The 19,028-nt window shown below is 43.7% G+C and overlaps 1 protein-coding gene across 3 annotated transcripts; it reads right to left on the bottom strand.

Annotated features, from left to right (window-relative positions):
- Positions 1-1,391: 1,391 nt before the first annotated feature.
- On the bottom strand, positions 1,392-18,387 carry REEP4 (receptor accessory protein 4). Of its 3 annotated transcripts, XM_060787477.2 has the most exons (8): positions 18,254-18,387; positions 12,969-13,041; positions 10,314-10,390; positions 7,137-7,257; positions 3,960-4,073; positions 3,657-3,789; positions 3,400-3,572; positions 1,392-2,094 (listed from the first exon to the last, which is right to left on the bottom strand). In XM_060787477.2, the coding sequence occupies exons 1-8, from the start codon at positions 18,379-18,381 to the stop codon at positions 2,035-2,037; spliced, it is 879 nt and encodes a 292-aa protein (XP_060643460.2). In that variant the 5' UTR covers positions 18,382-18,387; the 3' UTR covers positions 1,392-2,034. The 3 variants fall into 3 exon arrangements, with proteins under 3 accessions (XP_060643460.2, XP_060643459.2, XP_067326840.1); XM_060787476.2 differs by lacking the exon at positions 18,254-18,387 and having other exon boundaries at positions 12,969-13,387; XM_067470739.1 differs by lacking the exon at positions 18,254-18,387 and having other exon boundaries at positions 3,400-3,789; positions 12,969-13,392.
- Positions 18,388-19,028: the final 641 nt, after the last annotated feature.

Genomic DNA, 19,028 nt, shown 5'->3' with positions numbered 1-19,028 from the left:
GCATCTATCTTTTTTCGCTCAGCCTTCCTTATGGTCCTGATCTCACATCTATAGGTTACTACTGGGAATATCATTGCTTTGACTAGGCGGATCTTTGTTGCCAGTGTGATGTCTCTACTCTTCACTATTTTATCGAGACTGGTCATTGCTCTCCTCCCAAGAAGGAAACGTCTTTTGATTTCCTAGCTGCAGTCTGCATCTGCGTTCATCTTCACGTCTAGAAATGCAAAGTCTGTCACTGCCGCCATGTTTTCTCCCTTGGCAGCTGGATTAGCATTGAATACCCTTGCAGCTACAAAGTCAATCATTGGGAGTATCTGCAAAGTGGTAGCCTGGCCATTGTTGCCTGGAGGCACCCTCTGTTTGGGAGGCATTCACTGGCACTTGATTGCTTGTTGTGTGAGTTCTCCTGTTTCTGAGTGGTGTTCTTTTCAGATACCCTCACAGATTGACTTTGCAGCTGCTAATGAAGCTGGCCAATGGCAACATTCACACTTGTCTCAAAGAGACGTTCTTTCTCCAACCCTGGGCATCATTCCACATATATATATGTACACACACACACACACACACACACATATACATTCCACTTGTTTCATATTTCCAACAGGTCTCTATGCAGATTGCCTCACTGATTGCAGCTAAAAGTCCAATAATATTATTATTTGTATTTTAATATAATTGATATTTATATTTATCTTCATATTTATAATAGCAATATTAAAATAAATAGCGTTGCTTCACCCACATTCCACTTTCTAAACAGAATAAACACAGAGCCAGCTTACAAGAAATTAATAAATGTATAACTTATTATTTGCATTTTAATCTTTGTCCTATATTTTTAATATATTTATTTTAATGGTATTGAGTTTGATCTGCCTTGAGGAAAGATACAAAAACTACTATTAACAATAACTAATATTATTTCTATATTAATATAAATTGATATAAAATGATTTAATTTATATTATTTATAATAAAAAGTAAAAGTAAAGCTTTACCCTGACATTAAGTCCAGTTGTGTCCAACTCTGGGGGTTGGTGCTCATCTCAATTTCTAAGCTGAAGAGGTGGTGTTATCCATAGACACCTCCAAGGTCGTGGGGCCAGCATGACTGTATGGAGCACTGTTACCTTCCCGCAGAAGCGGTACCTATTGATCAACTCACATTTGCATGTTTTCAAACTGCTAGGTTGGGAGAAGCTGGGTCTAACAGTGGGACCTCACCCTGCTCCCTGGATTTGAACTGCTGACTTTACAATCAGCAAATTCAACAGATTAACAGTTTAGCCCACTGCGACCCCTATTATTTATAATAGCAATATTAAAATAAATTGCCCTGAGTCACCCACATTCCATTTGCCAAACCAAATAAATACAGAGCCACCTTACAAGACAAAATGTGTTTATTTAAAAATAATATTAAAACATTACAAATACATTTAAGTGTCTGAGCCTGTGGTGGTCTTCAAGTAGTAGCCAAGTTAGTGTTTTCACAGAGAGAAGGGAATGTGAGCGATTGAGCCGGACCGAGGTCCTTCTCTGGCAAAAAGGGAACCCAAGAGGCTGCGGGTTTGCTTTGGTTTCTCATCAGCCACAGCTCCAAAACCCATGGAGTTTCGGGAAGCGAAGCCAGTCTCTGTGCCATTGGCACCGCTTCAAAAAGGCAGGCCGTTTCAATGGTGCAACCGTGTGCCTGATGCTGAGAAAAGGCACATGGCGAAAGGCAAGAGGCACAAAGAGAAGATGGGAAAAGGCACTTTGGATTAAAGGATGAACCCTGCAAAGTTTGGCCCCTTAGAAATTGCAGGGAACGAGGGAGGGACCCCTCGAGGCCTCCCCATTAAAAGCTACGGCCGTCCAGCAGCTGTTTCCTCTGTCGCCAAAGCCAGCAACACATCTTTGGCCCCCTTTGGATGTAGCTGCCTTTGAGGAAAAAGTCTGAAAGAAAGGCATTCCTCGGGCTGAAGGCGGCATCATGAGCAGCCAGGTGAACCCAATCGTCCTTAGACGCTTTTGTCAATGTGGCCTCTAGTTCTCCTGGTCGACCACCTTCTTCCTGGGGCGGCCGCGCACCAGCCTCACAGAGCCCTGCAAAGAGAGGTATGTCAGGTATTTTAATGATACAGACAACAACAACAACAACAACAACAACAACAACAATAATGCATTTTATTTCTTTCCCGCTGTTGTAGACCAGAGCAAGAAACCCTCTGAACTTAAACACCACACCAGCTTGGTAAAATCAGCAAGCAGTTTAGTGAAAACAATAAGCAGGCAAAGCATTAAAAATAGCAAAAACAGTGAAGTTACAAAAGATTAGTCCATGAGCAAAATTAGGTCCATACGTATTTAAAATCCATGAAATAGGCACAAGAATCCATGAAACAGGGCAGCATGAAAAATCCAATACACAAATCAGGAGCCTGGCAAAAACTTGGTATGTGAAACTAAGAACACTTGTAAGCAACATCATCATAAAATTCCAACGCTGACCCAACTGAGGCAACTCTTTCCCACAAATCAATATAAGGATTTTCCAGATGCCAAAACCAAAAGGAAAGCATTTCTCTTGATCTTACCACCAGATAAAGGTTTCTTATCTCTCTTTTCCTGTAAATGAACTGATCTTTGTGTCTGAACACTGTCTCTGTTTACAAAACCCTTGCCTTCTATCTACACTCTCACTAACTTGACCCTCATTAACTTCTGCACCAGAAAAATAATCTTGAGACAGTTGCTCTAAGAAATACTGTGAAGGGCCCCTCCCAGGAATGTTACCTTGTGAATCTTCCTGAGACAGCTCAGGCCTCTTGTCTAAGTTTAAGGGGAGGGGGGAGGGAGGGAGGGGGAGGGAGAGAGAGAGGGAAGGAAGGAAGGAGGAAAAGGAGGAGGGGAAGGGGAAAAAGAAGGGGAAGGGTGGAAGATGTCTTTTGCAACTTTAAATCCATTGTTTTGGGAATGTTGCATTTTTTGTTTCAGTTCTAACTTTTGTAATCTTTTGTCATCATGTTGTTTTGATGCTAAATGTTTGAGTGCAAAACAGAAATCTCAAAAGCAAAAAAAGAGGTGAGAAATAATTTTACTGACCACTTTTTTCACGTGTCCATGCTTGATATTGTCCAACTGCCCAGATATTATTATTATTATTATTATTATTATTATTATTATTATTATTAAGCACGTCTCAGGTGTAAATGGACTCACCCCCATATAGGCAGGGTCTGCTTCCCCTCCACCTCCTCAACTAAGGTGAGGTGGCAATCTGTCAGGGATGCTGCCTGTATAGCTGGGTGGTGGACTACATGTCCCTTGGGGTCCCCTTCATGCTGTAGGATAACTATCGCTAAAAGGAGAGCAAGGTGGATCCCACCCCTCTGCCTGCAAGGGCCTCACCTCTTTGGTGGGGGGTTTCTTCCTCACGACGCGGAGGCTTTGGCTCCTGGCCAGCGGCTTTGGCAGCCCGGGCTCCTTGCCCTGAAGTCGGGGGCTGGCAGAGAGACCAGAATCTGACCAACAATCCTCCTCATTGCTATCGGAGACCTGTGGCTGGGAAGTGGCCCTCCATCCTGTGGGAGAAAAAGGCCAGGTGAGCAACTGCGGAGAGGCTCTACAGCTAGATCCCGTGGGCAGCCATTCAATGTCTCTCCTACCAATCGGCCGTCGACGGAGCTGCTGCTCCTCCAGGTAGAGCGGGTCGGAGTAATGAACGGGTGCTTCGTCGGGAATGGAGCGCAGGTCCTGCATGCTGAAACTGCGCAGGCGTCCGGCCAGGGCCCCTTGGCTCTGAGCAGAAGACAGGAAAAGGGAGTAGGAGAAAAGAACAGTGAGGTTTCTTTTTGAAAACATTTCCCATCTTTCTCTCAACATGGGACCCAAAGTAGACCCCAAGATCAAAGTGTTGACACAAAATGCAGTGGGAAAGGCACCCATAATAAACAACACAACAGCCTGACCTTGTGGGCGGCCTGCACAGCAGCCGTGGCAGCCACGTTGAGGCTCTTCTTCCCAAAGTTCACAAGGGTCTCATAGCTGCGCTCTTTGGCCTGCAGGATCATCTGGTCAATTTCCTGCACAGGAAGAAGCAAGGAGAAGAAGCAAGGACTCACAAAAATGTGAGTCAATCACTGAAAGGGTTAAATGAATGCAATGACTCAGCAAAAGCTGCAGTACAATATAAGCAGATCTGCCTGTAACTTAGTACGCCTCAGTGTTAGTTGTCCTCAATATGTAGAGACTTCAGTCTGAGAGAGACCTCAGTCTTAGAGAGGCTTCAGTGTGAGGTAAACCTCAGAGTTAGTAGGCCCCAGTGTGTAAGAGGACTGGTGTGAGAAATCCTGGTGTGAGAAGCTTCATTGAGAGAAGCCCCAGGTTGAAGGCCTCATGTGTAAAGCTACAGTGTGAAGGCTGCTGCATGTAAAAAGCTACTGTGTGAAGCTCCTGTATAAGCTTGGTGTAAGAGGAAGCTCTGTGAGAGCAAAGCTGTTTATCTGCGTGAGAAAGAAGCCCAGCGTGGAAGCAGAAAAGGAAGTATTTATTTATTTATTTGCAGCTTTTATATTCCGCCCTTCTGACCCCGCAGGGGACTCAGGGCGGATTACAGTGTACACATATATGGCAAACGTTCAATGCCAATTTTAACATACAACATATACAGACATACACAGAGGCTATTTAACTTTTTTTGGCCGCCAGGGAAGCTGTTGCTTTCATCGTCCATCTGCGACGCTGATGAAGCACTTCCGCATTCCCCGCATGCTTCCCCACGGGAATGCTTTGCTGGAGTCTTCTTTATGGCCTTATAAATCAGTTAATTTAGCCTCCCCCCACTTTTTAAGGTGGTACCTTATTTTCCTACTTGACAGATGCAACTGTCTTTCTGGTTGCAAAGGTCGACAACAGGCTACACACAATTGGGTGGAAACCCATTCCAACCCAGGCTGGCTTTGAACTCATGACCTTTTGGTCAGAGTGATCTTAATGCAGCTGACACTCAGCCAGCTGCGCCACAATCCCGGTGCAGTATAAATCCCGCAATCCCGGTGCAGTATACAGAACTTTTTTGTGTTATGGAAACCTTGTTCTTGTAAATAGTGCAACAATATTATTTTATTATAAAGAAGAGCCTCCTAAGGAGGGTATAACATTAGATTGTGTGTTTTTGTTCTTTTTATCACTTTTGGCTACTGGTGCTGGGTCATGCTGCTGCTAATAAGTTATTCTGCTATACATTTATGAGGAGGGTCTTTTGTTAATAAGCCCACTTGCCCAACAGAGGGGCCAGGAGGGAAGTGCATCACCCCAAATGACTACCAAGGAACTTTTACTCTGAACTTCAAGAAAGCTCTCCAGGGTTGCAGTGGCAATCTTGGATATCTCCTTAGTCCAGAAGCCTGGAGAAGAGCTATACTGTTGTATACAGGATTCAAAACGATCTTGACAGATTAGAGAGATGGGCCAAAACTAACAAAATGAAGTTCAACAGTGACAAATGCAAGATACTCCACTTTGGCAGAAAAAATGAAATGCAAAGATACAGAATGGGTGACGCCTGGCTCGAGAGCAATACATGTGAAAAAGATCTTGGAGTCCTCGTGGACAACAAGTTAAACATGAGCCAACAATGTGATGTGGCGGCAAAAAAAGCCAATGGGATTTTGGCCTGCATCAATAGGAGCATAGTGTCTAGATCCAGGGAAGTAATGCTACCCCTCTATTCTGCTTTGGTTAGACCACATCTGGAATATTGTGTCCAATTCTGGGCACCACAATTCAAGAGAGATATTGACAAGCTGGAATGTGTCCAGAGGAGAGCGACTAAAATGATAAAAAGTCTGGAGAACAAGCCCTATGAGGAGCGGCTTAGGGAACTGGGCATGTTTAGCCTGAAGAAGAGAAGGCTGAGAGGAGATATGATAGCCATGTACACATATGTGAGAGGAAGCCACAGGGAGGAGGGAGCAAGCTTGTTTTCTGCTTCCTTGGAGACTAGGACGCGGAACAATGGCTTCAAACTACAAGAGAGGAGATTCCATCTGAACATTAGGAAGAACTTCCTGACTGTGAGAGCCATTCAGCAGTGGAACTCTCTGCCCCGGAGTGTGGTGGAGGCTCCTTCTTTGGAAGCTTTTAAGCAGAGGCTGGATGCCCATTTGTCAGGGGTGATTTGAATGCAATATTCCTGCTTCTTGGCAGAATGGGGTTGGACTGGATGGCCCATGAGGTCTCTTCCAACTCTTTGATTCTATGATTCTATGTATGTCAGCCTGTTCAGCCTGTGATTGTGTCTAATGTTCATGATGGGAATGGGGATGATGTTCCTGATGGTGGGCCTGGGTCTGTTGGCAATGGAGATGAAGGCTTGCCTGGGCCTGAGTTAAGGTCAAATGAGAGGCTCGAGATGTCTCAGGAAGATTCACAAGGTCACATTCCTGGGAGAGGCCCTTCATAGTCTTTCTCAGAGCAACTGTCTGAAGATGATTTGTCTGGTGCAGAAGTTAATGAGAGTCAAGTTAATCAGAGTGTACACAGAAGGCAAGGCTTTTGTAAACAGAGACAGAGTGCACAGGCGCAAAGAAGATCAGTTAGTTCATTTACAGGAAAAGAGATAAGAAACCTTTGTCTGGTAGTAAGGTCAAGATAAATGCTTTCCTTTTGGTTTTGGGATTTGGAAAAACCTTATATTGATTCATGGGAAAGAGTTGCCTCAGTTGGGTCAACATTGGAATTTTATGACGGTGTTGCTTTCAAGTGTTCGTTTCATGTACTAAGTTTTTGCCAAGCTCCTGATTTGTGTATTAGATTTTTCATGCTGCCTTGTTTCATGGATTTTTGTTCCAATGGATATTATTTTGCCTTGAAGCTCATAGACTATCCTTTGTTTTGGACCTTTACTGTTTTGCTACTTTTACTGCTTTGACTACATATATTCTTCAATAAACTGCTTGCTGATTTTACCAAACTGGTCTGGTAAAGGTTAGAGGTGTTCCTACTCTGGTGTACAACATATATCCTATCAATATGTGCTTTTGCCTCTCCTCACATTGGAAAGGGGCACAGCCTTCAGACAGATGTTGCCCTGCATGGCTCCCACCCTTCCCTTTCCCGGGAAGAAGGCACATGTGGCCCTTTACCTTCTCCTTGCGGGAGAGAGTCGGGTGGATGAACTTGCGGTAGAGCAGGCTGGCTCCCCTGGTGTAAGGCGACAGGAGCCACACCACAAAGGCCATCTTGATCTCATAGTAGAAGGGGAACCTGGCCGGAGGAAAAAGCAGAACCGTGAAGATGGATGGGGAAAGACTTGAGCAAATATGGTATTTCTCTGTGCCACAGCCTACTCTGAGATAAATAACCAAAATGTGCCTGTCTCTTTTTTCCAACTGAAAATCTTGGTACATTGATAGACAACAGTGCCAATTAAATTGGTTTTAATTCTAGGTTGCAGCCAAACATAATGCGGGACAATCAAAGGAAATGGTGAATACTCGATCCAAGTTGCTAGAGAAACAAATAGTAAATCACCTAGTTTCATACGAAAGCTGACTGGCACAACCTGGGGATCACAACCAGACACAGTGAAGACATCTGCCCTTGCACGCATGCCCAGTGTGGAATACATCTCACCACGTTAAAACAGTGGATGTGGCTCTTTATGACACATGCCGCATTATCACGGGGTGTCTGCGCCCTACACCACTGGAGAAATTACACTGTCTATCCGGTATTACACCACCTGACATCCGCTGGGAAATAGCAGCCAATTGTGAAAGGACCAAGGCAGTGACATCTCCAGCTCATCCCCTGCTTGGGTATTAGCCAGCACATCTACGGCTTAAATCAATAAATAGTTGATCTACAGAGACACTTGCTGGAACACCTCAGCAAGCGAGAGTCCAAAAGTGGCAGGCTCAAACCCAGATCCTCAATAAATGGCTGATACCAAATGAGAGACTCCCCCCTGGGAACACAGAAAACTGGGCAACTTGGAAGGCGCTGAACAGACTGTCCTCTGGCACCACGAGATGCAGAGCCAACCTTAAGAAATGGGGCTACAAAGTGGAATCCACGACATGCGGGTGTGGAGAAGAGCAAACCACAGACCACATGCTGCAATGCAACCTGAGCCCTGCCACATGCACAATGGAGAACCTTCTTATAGTAACACCAGAGGCACTCCAAGTGGCCAGCTACTGGTCAAAGGACATCTAACCCTGCCACATGCACAATGTGCTATAGTTTCTTTATACCAGTTTTGTTTTCTAACATTGCTATAGGACACTTCATAGGCCTTTTCACTGCTGCAGTGTTTTTAAGCCAATCTGGTAGTCAGCTGTACAAGTACTCTTTGCCTCTGAGCCAAACCTGGAAGGCGCCTGTCAACAGCTGATGGGATGATTCACAGGCCTGGCTGAGTTGCATTCACTATGCTAGCGGAGCAAACTGGAGCTACTTTGCACAAGTCACACAGAAGGCCAGGTACAATCTTTCCCACTGGGAGAAATGGGGAAGGTATGGGCTGCATCCTCTGCCTTTTTCCCAGTCTTGCCTTCCTCCTACGGAAGTGTTTCTCAACCTTCCTAATGCCATGAGCCCTTAATACAGTTCCTCATGTTGTGGTGACCCCTAACCATTGAATTATTTTTGTTGCTACTCCACAACTGTAATTCTGCTACTGTTATGAATCATAATGCAAATATCTGACATGCAGGATGTATTTTCATTCCCTGGACCAAATTTGATACAAATAACCAAAACGCCCAAATTTGAATACTGGTGGGGTTGGCATTGATTTTGTCATTTGGGAGTTGTAGTTGCTGGGATTTATAGTTCCCCTCCAATCAAACAGCATTCCAAACTCCATCAACAATGGAATTGAACCAAACTTGACACAAAGAACACCCACGACCAACAGAAAATACTGGAAGAGTTTGGTGGGCACTGACCTTGAGTTTTGGAGTTGCAGTTCACCTATATCAAGAGAGCACTGTGGACTCAAACAATGACAAATCTGGACCAAACTTGGCACAAATGCTCAATATGCTCAAATGTGGATGCTGGTGGAGTTTGGAGAAAATCTACATTGACATTTGGGAATTGTAGTTGCTGGGATTTATAGTTCACCTACCATCAAATAGCATTCTGAACCCCACCAATGATAGAATTGGGCCAAACTTCCCACACAGAACTCCTATGCCTTGCTTTGAAGGGACTAGCTGGCGCAAGCCTCCCTCCAGCCTCACACACTCTCCTCACCGCACATGTGCACCACGTTGCCATGTGCCGTGCACGCCTGCTCTCCCCTCCCTGCTTGGAGTCTCAGAAACAGCCCTCCCCTTGGCTGAGAGGCCAGTCAATAACAGCAAAGGAGGGTTTTTGGTGAGAGGATTCACCCTCTATTTCTAAAAAGGAAGAGAAGGACAGGCGGAGAGATCTTCAGTCTTCTCTGTCAAAGAGGTTCCTAAGACTATCAGAAATATATGTTTTCTGATGATGTTTGGCAACACCTCTGAAACCCCCTCCCAATCCCCAGGTTGAGAAACAATGTTCTGCCAGGAAGAGAAGGCGGCTTGATTCCCTGGACGCCTTGGGAGGAATGCAAAGAGTATGAACGCAAGTGGAATGTGGAGAGTGTGGGTGTACTTTTAAGAAGATCCAGGTCACCATTGGGACTGTTGCAATCCCTGGTAAATGCAATGAAGGGGAGGAGATTCGCTACATGTAAAAAATGACATCCACACATTTAATCAGCAGGTGAATCAAAGGCAGAACGGTTCTGGATTTTGCCCATTACCAAACTCCCCTAGGCTGTTTGGTCTCTGATTGCCCACCATCTTGTCTAAGGCCAGCCATATTGCCAAACCGCAATGAGTCGCCGACTTAGGCTGAGATATTAGCGGTATACAAGCGCATAAATAAATAAATAAATAAATAAATAAACCTTTTAGCCAAACTGCTACAGCAGTGTTTCTCAACCTGTGGGTCCCCAGATGTTTTGGCCTTCAACTCCCAGAAATCCTAACAATTGGTAAACTGGCTGGGATTTCTGGGACTTGTAGACCAAAACACCTGGGGACCCACAGGTTGAGAACCACTGTGCTACAGACTGATGTAGAGAGGAAAGCGCTGAAGGCTCTGACAGTTGCAAACTAATGACTAAATCAAACAAAATGTGACTCAAGACTTTGTCCTGGGAAGAGAGAGGCAGGGCCAAAAGACTGGAGCATGATTCCCAAGTACTGCGATGCATTCGAGACCAGGGAAGAAAGGGGATTTTGGGGAATGCGGTTCAGATTCGGGTAAGGAAGACTTACCAAGAAATGAAGGTGTCTGCAACAGTCTCGGTGGCCATAAAGAGGGCAAACACGATCCAGTACATCATCCAGCGCACCTGCCAGGAAACCAGGGAAGTGTTAATGGAATCCTGCCAATGCAACATCTCTCCTTCTTGGCCACAAAGCTAGGATGTTAAGATCATCTGGGGAGGCCCTGTTCTTGGTCCCGCCTGCATCACAAGTATGTCTGGCGGGGACGAGAGACAGGGCCTTCTCAGTGGTGGCCCCTCGGCTGTGGAACGTCCTTCCTACAGATATTAGATTGGCCCCCTCCCTGTTGACATTTCGGAGGAAAGTGAAGACCTGGTTATTCGAGCAGGCATTTGAATAGGCAGTGTAATGAATATAGGAATATGGAACAACGGATGATGAGATTGGATCTTGATTCTACCTATGAGATGTTATAGTTATGTTTTATTGATTGTTTATTATGTCATTGTTTTATTTTTTTACTGTTTTTATGATGTTGAGCATTGAATTTTGCTATTGTTAACCACTTTGAGTCGCCCAAGGGCTGAGAAAAGCAGTATATAAATGAAGTAAATAAATAAATAAGGCCGTTCCCTAAGATACTAGGTCTGAGCTACTCTAACACCCATCTCTTCTAAGGTTTCCAGAGAGGGAAAAAATTAATCACTACATCTCTCCTGACACACAAGCAGAGAGAAATCTCAAAGCACACAGCACATAAGAGAGGTTCTTTAGATTTGTTCTTAAATTGCATTTGTATGTAAGTCGGAACAGGGACATTTTTGAAGTCTAACTCCAGCCAAAGACAGATAGACAGACAGATAAGGTTTGGAGAGCATAGGGAAGGTGTACCATTTCCTTTACTGTCCATGCCCCTGTTCAAAGATTTCCCCTTGCTTTCTGTCCCTGTGAGAATTGGCTTTTCCAAAATGTGGCTTGATGTGGAAATAAGTGTTGGAGGAAGCAACCTCTCAAGCCTCCTCTATGTGAGGTTTGTCTATTTCATTAGTATGTCATTTTGTAACCTTCAAACTACAGGAAAGGAGATTCCACCTGAATGTTAGGAAGAACTTCCTGACTGTGAGAGCTGTTCAGCGGTGGAACTCTCTGCCCCGGAGTGTGGTGAAGGCTCCTTCTTTGGAGGCTTTTAAGCAGAGGCTGGATGGCCATCTGTTGGGGGTGCTTTGAATTTGATTATCCTGCTTCTTAGCAGGGGGTTGGACTGGATGGCCCACGAGGTCTCTTCCAACTTATGATTCTATGGTTCTTGTTTGTAGTCTGCAGTTGCCTCGTCTTTTGTACTGAAGCAGTGGGAGGGGTGCAAGCATGTGATGGTTTAGGATGTTCCGTGTTAAAAGGAATTCAGTTAGAGAAGTCAGATGAGTCTTGAGCCTGTTAGAAGTCAGTTGAGCTTTGAGCCTTGTTAATAGAATGTCTTTTAGTGTGCAGAAGCTAATGTTAGAAGCTACTAAACTGTTGAGGCTTGTTTATATGCTTTAAGATACAAACTCTCCAAATATTTTCGAAGTATTTTAACAAAACAAATGTGCCTCTATCATCTATATAAATAAAAATGTAATGTTCATTTGTGGGATTAACGTAACTCAAAAACCACTGGACGAATTGCCGTCAAATTTGGCCACAAGAAACCTACTAAACCAAGGAGTGGGAACTGATTTTGCAATTTGGGAGTTGTAGTTGCTGGGATTTATCGATGACCTACAATCAAAGAGCATCCCGAACTCTACCAATCATGGAATTGATCCAAACGCGGTACAGAGGACTCCCATGACCAACCAAAAACACTAGAAGGGTTGGTGGGCATTGACCTTGAGTTTGGGAGTTGTAGTTCACCTACATCCAGAGAACACTGTGGGCTCAAACAATGATGGATCTGGAGCAAACTTGGCACGAATATTCTATATACCCAAATATGAACACAGATGGAGTTTGAGAGAAATAGACCTTGACATTTGGGAGTTATAGTTACTGGGATTTATAGTTCACCTACAATCAAAGCATTTTGAACCCCAACGATAGAATTGAGCCAAACTTCCCACACAGAACCCTCATGACCAAGAGAAAATACTGTGTTTTCTGATGGTCTTTGGCGACCCCTCTGACACCCCCTCATGACCCCCCCAGGAAGAGGTAATTTTCAACGGTAAGCAAATAGTATTTTGCCGCCCCCCGCCCCCAACCAATCACTAATATATATTTTCTGTTCGTCGTGGGAGTTCTGTGTGCCACATTTGGTTCAATTCCATCATCGGTGGAGTTCAGAATGCTCTCTGATTGTAGGTGAACTATACATCCCAGTAACTACAACTCGCATATGTCAAGGTCTATTTTCCCCCAAGAGCGCCCCTGGGCAAAATCAACTATACTGTGAATGCTTACTTTGCGTAATGGGTTGAGCCGCCCCTGCCCCCAGGGGTCCCATCCCCCACATTGAGACAAACTGCCTTAGTCTATTCTAAGCTAACTAAACTGTTTCTCACTGAGGACTTGAAACTTGGCCAGTGTGGAGTTGATTTCCAACAATCCCCTTCTTCAACCATAAATGCACAAGTCCATTAGATCAAACCCCATTCAATCAACCTCATCCCTAACTAAGCATTATCCTGTGGTCCCTTCGTCATTGTTGTCATGCAAAAAACTCACGTATTCCCGGATGTTCTTTGTCTTCACGGCCTTGTAGGAGGCGTAGGCCGGGTAGAGCATCCCAAAGATCAGCCTGTAACGGAACGGTGGGGTCAGGAAAGCCGGCCAGCAGCGGTACAGTCCGGCTAGGAGCCAGAGACCGTACTTCTTGGCCTGGCGCACCGCCTTGGCCTTCAGGGCTTCCATGGTGGCTCCAAAGAAAGGAAGCCCCTGCCCCAAATGAGGATCGAAGGAGAGGCGTATTGCAGAGTTAAGACTTCGAAGGAGCCACTCAAAACACCCCTTCTGGGATGCTCCTCTCCCTCCCACACAGGAAGGGCCGGTTTCCCAACTGGGGCAGGACCAGACTAGGCAAACCGGCTCCTCGGCCATACCTCCTCCCTCGCAGGTCTCAAACGAAAGCAACCATTGCCAGACTCTCCCCCAAAATATTATTATTATTATTATTAATAATAATAATAATAATAATTTTATTGATACTCCGCCTTTCTCCCCAATTGGGACTCAAAGTGGCTAATGATCCCACAATTTAGTCACAATGTATTTATTTTTATTTATTTATTTACTGTATTTGTATACCATCTTTCTCAGCCCTCCAGCGACTCAAGGCGGTTTACAGGCAACAAGTAATATACATAATATCAAAATGAACATAAAAACATTAAATACAATATAAAATCAGAAAAGAAATAATAAGCAACAGCAAGGAGACAGGTGTTTTTAAAGTCTCTTCCTCAGTCCCCTTCCTCCTTTTATTTGGTTTGAGGGCGGGGGGAGAAGAAGCAGGATTTCCTCCTTCTCCTCCTGAGGTGGCAGGCAGATGTAGTAAGCAACAGCCAGGAGAAAGGTGTTTTTAAAGTCTCTTCCTCAGTCCCCTTCCTCCTTTTATTTGGTTTGAGGGCGGGGGGAGAAGAAGCAGGATTTCCTCCTTCTCCTCCTGAGGTGGCAGGCAGATGTAGTAAGCAACAGCCAGGAGAAAGGTGTTTTTAAAGTCTCTTCCTCAGTCCCCTTCCTCCTTTTATTTGGTTTGAGGGCGGGGGGAGAAGAAGCAGGATTTCCTCCTTCTCCTCCTGAGGTGGCAGGCAGATGTAGTAAGCAACAGCCAGGAGAAAGGTGTTTTTAAAGTCTCTTCCTCAGTCCCCTTCCTCATCTTAGCTGGCTTGAGGGCGAAGGGGGGGGGAGAGAAGAAGCAGGATTTCCTCCTTCTCCTTCTGAGGTGGCAGGCAGATGTAGTAAGCAACAGCCAGGAGACAGGTGTTTTTAAAGTCTCCTCCTCAGTCCCCTTCCTCCTCTTAGTTGGCTTGAGGATGGGGCGGGGGAGGGGGCCGAGAAGCAGCAGGATTTCTTCCTTCTCCTCCTGAGGTGGCAGGCAGATGTAGTAAGCAACAGAAGGAGACAGGTGTTTTTAAAGTCTCTTCCTCAGTCCCCTTCCTCCTCTTAGCTGGCTTGAGGGTGGGGGGGGGGGAGAAGCAGCAGGATTTCCTCCTTCTCCTCCTGAGGTGGCAGGCAGATGTAGTAAGCAACAGCCAGGAGACAGGTGTTTTTAAACTCTCTTCCTCACTCCCCTTCCTCCTCTTAGTTGGCTTGAGGGCGGGGGGGGGGGGGGAGAGAAGCAGCAAGATTTCCTCCTTCTCCTCCTGAAGTGGCAGGCATGTGTAGTCAAGGCTTTCATGGCCGAAATCACTGGGTTGCTATGAGTTTTCCAGGCTGTATGGTCATGCGGAGGATTTATGTATGTTATATGCTGTTCTAATTTTAGAGTTTTTTAATACTGGTAGCCAGATTTTGTTCATTTTCGTGGTTTCCTCCTTGGAAACCACGAAAATGAAATTGTCCACATGCACAACAACAGAGAGGAAACAAACAAGCACATCTAATCACCTCTCAACAAAAGATTGCTACAGGCACTGCCAGGCCATTAAATGCTAATCAAGGCGATCAGTTGAAACATTCACACCTAGCTCCAGCAGACAAGAGTCCTTTGTCCCACCCTGGTCATTCCACAGATATATAAACCCCTTTTCCTAGTTCCAACAGACCTCACTACCTCTGAGGATGCTTGCCATAGATGCAGGCAAAATGTCAGGAGAAATGCCTCTAGAACATGGCCACATAGCCCAAAAAAACCTACAACAACCCAGTGATTCCGGCCATGAAAGCCTTCGACAATACATTCATCTGCCTAGTTTCCAACAGCCCTCACAACCTCTTTTTTTTTTGGTCTTGTCAGGAGCTACTTGACAAACTGCAAATCGCTTTTGGTGTGAGAGAAGTGGCCGTCTGCAAGGCTGTTGCCCAGGGGACCCCCAGATGTTTTTTTTATGTTTTTACCACCCTTGTGGGAGGCTTCTCTCATGTCCCCGCATGAGGAGCTGGAGCTGACAGAGGGAGCTCATCCTTGCTCTCCCCGGATTGGAACCTGCGACCTGTCAATCTTCAGTCCTGCTGGCGCAGGGGTTTAACCCACTGCGCCACTGGGAGCTCCTGATTCCGGCCATGAAAGACTTCAACAACATAGAGTCTGGATGGCTATCTGTCAGGAGGGTTTGGCTCGAGTTTTCCTGCCTGGCAGAAGGAGGCTGGGCTGGATGGCCTTTGGATAATCCTTTCCAACTCTATGTCCTGCACTTCTATTCTCCCTCCCAGCATTCACTCCCCTCCTTGAATCATAGCATCCTAGAGGTGGGAAGGGGCCACCCAGTCCAGCCCCTTTCAACCGTAAAGTGAGATTATATCCAATCCCTACTGACAGATGGCCACCCAGCCTCTGCTTTAAAACCTCCAGAGAAGGAGACTCAATTATTTATTTATTTATTTATTTACTGCGCTTGTAGACCGCCGTTCTCAGCCCTAGGGCGACTCACGGCGGTGTACAACATATAAAAACAATTTACAATAAAGGCAATATCACAAACAACAATAACAACATCACTATCAATAATACAATTACACTAAATCATTCGCGACGTCTCATCATAGAATCACAATCTAATTAGACTCCTATAGAACCATAATTAGATGAGACTACATGGACCATCCAGTCCCACACCTTCCTGCCATGCAGGAAAAGCACACTCAAAGAATTCCTAACAGATGGCCATCCAGCCTCTATTTAAAAGCCTCCAAGGAAGGAGCTTCCCATCTGCAAACTTGAAAAAAAGCATTCCCGCTAAGGCAGGCAGGGGCCAACTTGGGCCCTCCAGTGTTTTGGACGTCAACTCCCACCATTCCTAACAGCCAGTAGGCTGCTAGGAATGGGGGGAGTTGGAGTCCAAAACACCTGGAGGGCCCAAGCAGGCCCATGTCTGCTCTAAACCTTCATCCAAGTCATTAATAAAGATGTTGAACAGGATTTTTAGCTTTGAATATGTCTTAATGGATGTAAACTGTGAATTTTAAAGCGCTGTTATGTTTAATTCTGGTTTAATGTTTGCATATTTGCATGTTTCAAATTGTGCGTCAGCCGCTTTGAGTCTCCTTCGGGAGAGATAAAGTAGGGTATTAATAATAATAGTAATAATAATAATAATAATAGATACAGAGTGGCTTTGAGTTTCATTAGGGAGAGATAATGCAGGTTAATAATAATAATAGATACATAGCCGCTTTGGGTCTCCTTCGGGAGAGATAAAGCAGGGTATAAATAAACATAATAATAATAATAATAATAATAATAATAATAATAATAATAGATACATAGAGACTTTGAGTCTCCTTAGGGAGAGATAATGCGGGTCAATAATAATAGTAATAATAATAGATACATAGCCACTTTGGGTCTCCTTTGGGAGAGATAAAGCAGGGTATAAATAAACATAATAACAACAACAACAACAATAATAATAATAGATACATAGTGACTTTGAGTCTCATTAGGGAGAGATAATGCAGGACAATAATAATAGTAACAGATACATAGCAGTTTGAGTCTCATTAGGGAAAGATAATGCAGGATAATAATAATAATAATAATAATAATAATAGATACATGGAAGCTTTGAGTCTCATTAGGGAGAGATAATGTGGGTCAATAATAATAGTAATAACAATAGATACATAGCCACTTTGGGTCTCCTTCGGGAGAGATACAGCGGGGTATAAATAATAATAATAATAATAATAGATATATAGCGGCTTTGAGTCTCATTAGGGAGAGATAATGCGGGTTAATAATAATAGTAATAATAATAGATACATAGCCACTTTGGGTCTCCTTTGGGAGAGATAAAGCAGGGTATAAATAAACATAATAACAATAACAACAACAACAACAATAATAATAATAATAGATACATAGTGACTTTGAGTCTCATTAGGGAGAGATAATGCAGGACATTAATAATAGTAACAGATACATAGCAGTTTGAGTCTCATTAGGGAAAGATAATGCAGGATAATAATAATAATAATAATAATAATAATAATAATAGATACATGGAAGCTTTGAGTCTCATTAGGGAGAGATAATGAGGGACAATAATAATAGTAATAATAATAATAATAATAATAATAATAGATACATAGAGACTGAGTCTTATTAGGGAAAGATAATGCAGGACAATAATAATAGTAATAATAATAGATACATAGCCACTTTGGGTCTCCTTTGGGAGAGATAAAGCAGGGTATAAATAAACATAATAAACATAATAATAATAATAGATACATAGTGGCTTTGAGTCTCCTTAGGGAGAGATAATGCGGGTCAATAATAATAGTAATAATAATAATAATAGATACATAGCCACTTTGGGTCTCCTTTGGGAGAGATAAAGCGGGGTATAAATAAACAATAATAATAATAATAATAATAATAATAGATACATAGCAGCTTTGAGTCTCATTATGGAAAAATAATGCAGGACAATAATAATAGTAATAATAATAGATACATAGCCACTTTGAGTCTCATTAGGGAGAGATAAAGCAGGGTATAAATAATAATAATAATACATACATACATACATACATTGCCACTTTGGGTCTCCTTTGGGAGAGATAAAGCGGGGTATAAATAAACATAATAATAATAATAATAATAATAATAATTGGGCCTAGGGCAGATCCCTCTTTATGGCTCCTAAATAGTCACTCCTTTCCCGGAAGTAGAAGGGGAACCATGGGGGAGAAGCCCGGAGGTAGAAGGGACCCCAAAAGGTCATCCAGTCCAGCCCCCTTCTGTGAAGCACCATCTGAGCCACCCCGACAGATGGCCATGCCGTCAAACGTCAGGGATGGAAAGGAAGGGCCCTCGAGGGCATCCGAACAGCCCCCCCCGGACTCACACGACGGCACGGCAGAGAAGCCACGAAACCATGGTCGCCTCCCTCCTTCCTTCCTTCCTTCCTTCCTTCCTTTCCTTTCGGCTCCTTTGCAACCGCCGGACAACAGAGACGCCAAGGTCACTGCGCATGCGCGGAATCCTCGGACACCCTCCTCCGCGTGCGCCCATTGGCTGCTGGCGGCCACGCCCCCGCCTTCGAATGCACCAATGGGGGAAGCCAGTAAACTGCAGGGAGAAAGTTGAAAGTTGACCTTTGAGTGGATAGATAGATAGATAGATAGATAGATAGATAGATAGATAGATAGATAGATAGATAGATAGATAGATAGATAGATAGATAGATAGATAGATAGATAGATAGATAGATAGATAGATAGATAGATAGATAGATAGATAGATAGAGATAGATACAGATAGATACAGATAGATAGATAGATACAGATAGATAGATAGATAGATAAGAAAAATTGATTAGAATAGATAGATTAAATAGATAGATTAGATAGATTAAATTGAAAGACAAAAATAGATAGAGTAGATAGATACATTGATAGATAAATTAAATGGAAAAATAGATTAGATTAAATTAATAGACAAATTAAATAGATAGTTATATTAGATAGATAAATAGAGAGATAGATTAAATAGAGAGAGATATTAAATAGAGAGAGATTAAATAGATAGATTAAGTAGATAAATTAAGTAGAAAAAACAGATTAGACTACATAGATTAAATAGATAGGTGGATAAATTATATAGATTATATAGATAGATTA

The sequence above is a fragment of the Anolis sagrei genome, chromosome 7 (genome assembly GCF_037176765.1).
Source record: "Anolis sagrei isolate rAnoSag1 chromosome 7, rAnoSag1.mat, whole genome shotgun sequence".
Lineage (NCBI taxonomy): Eukaryota > Metazoa > Chordata > Lepidosauria > Squamata > Dactyloidae > Anolis > Anolis sagrei.
This window is presented reverse-complemented; position numbering and strand designations above follow the sequence as displayed.

What these genes read in the sequence shown, in the direction of transcription:
- REEP4 (XM_067470739.1), bottom strand. Translation starts at nt 13,340, where the DNA reads ATGGCCGAGGAGCCGGTTTGCCTAGTCTGGTCCTGCCCCAGTTGGGAA. An exon ending in CAAAGAACATCCGGGAATAC is followed by an intron (nt 10,391 to 12,968) that starts GTGAGTTTTTTG and finishes GTTTCCTGGCAG; the next exon opens with GTGCGCTGGATGATGTACTG. An exon ending in GCAGACACCTTCATTTCTTG is followed by an intron (nt 7,258 to 10,313) that starts GTAAGTCTTCCT and finishes TCCTCCGGCCAG; the next exon opens with GTTCCCCTTCTACTATGAGA.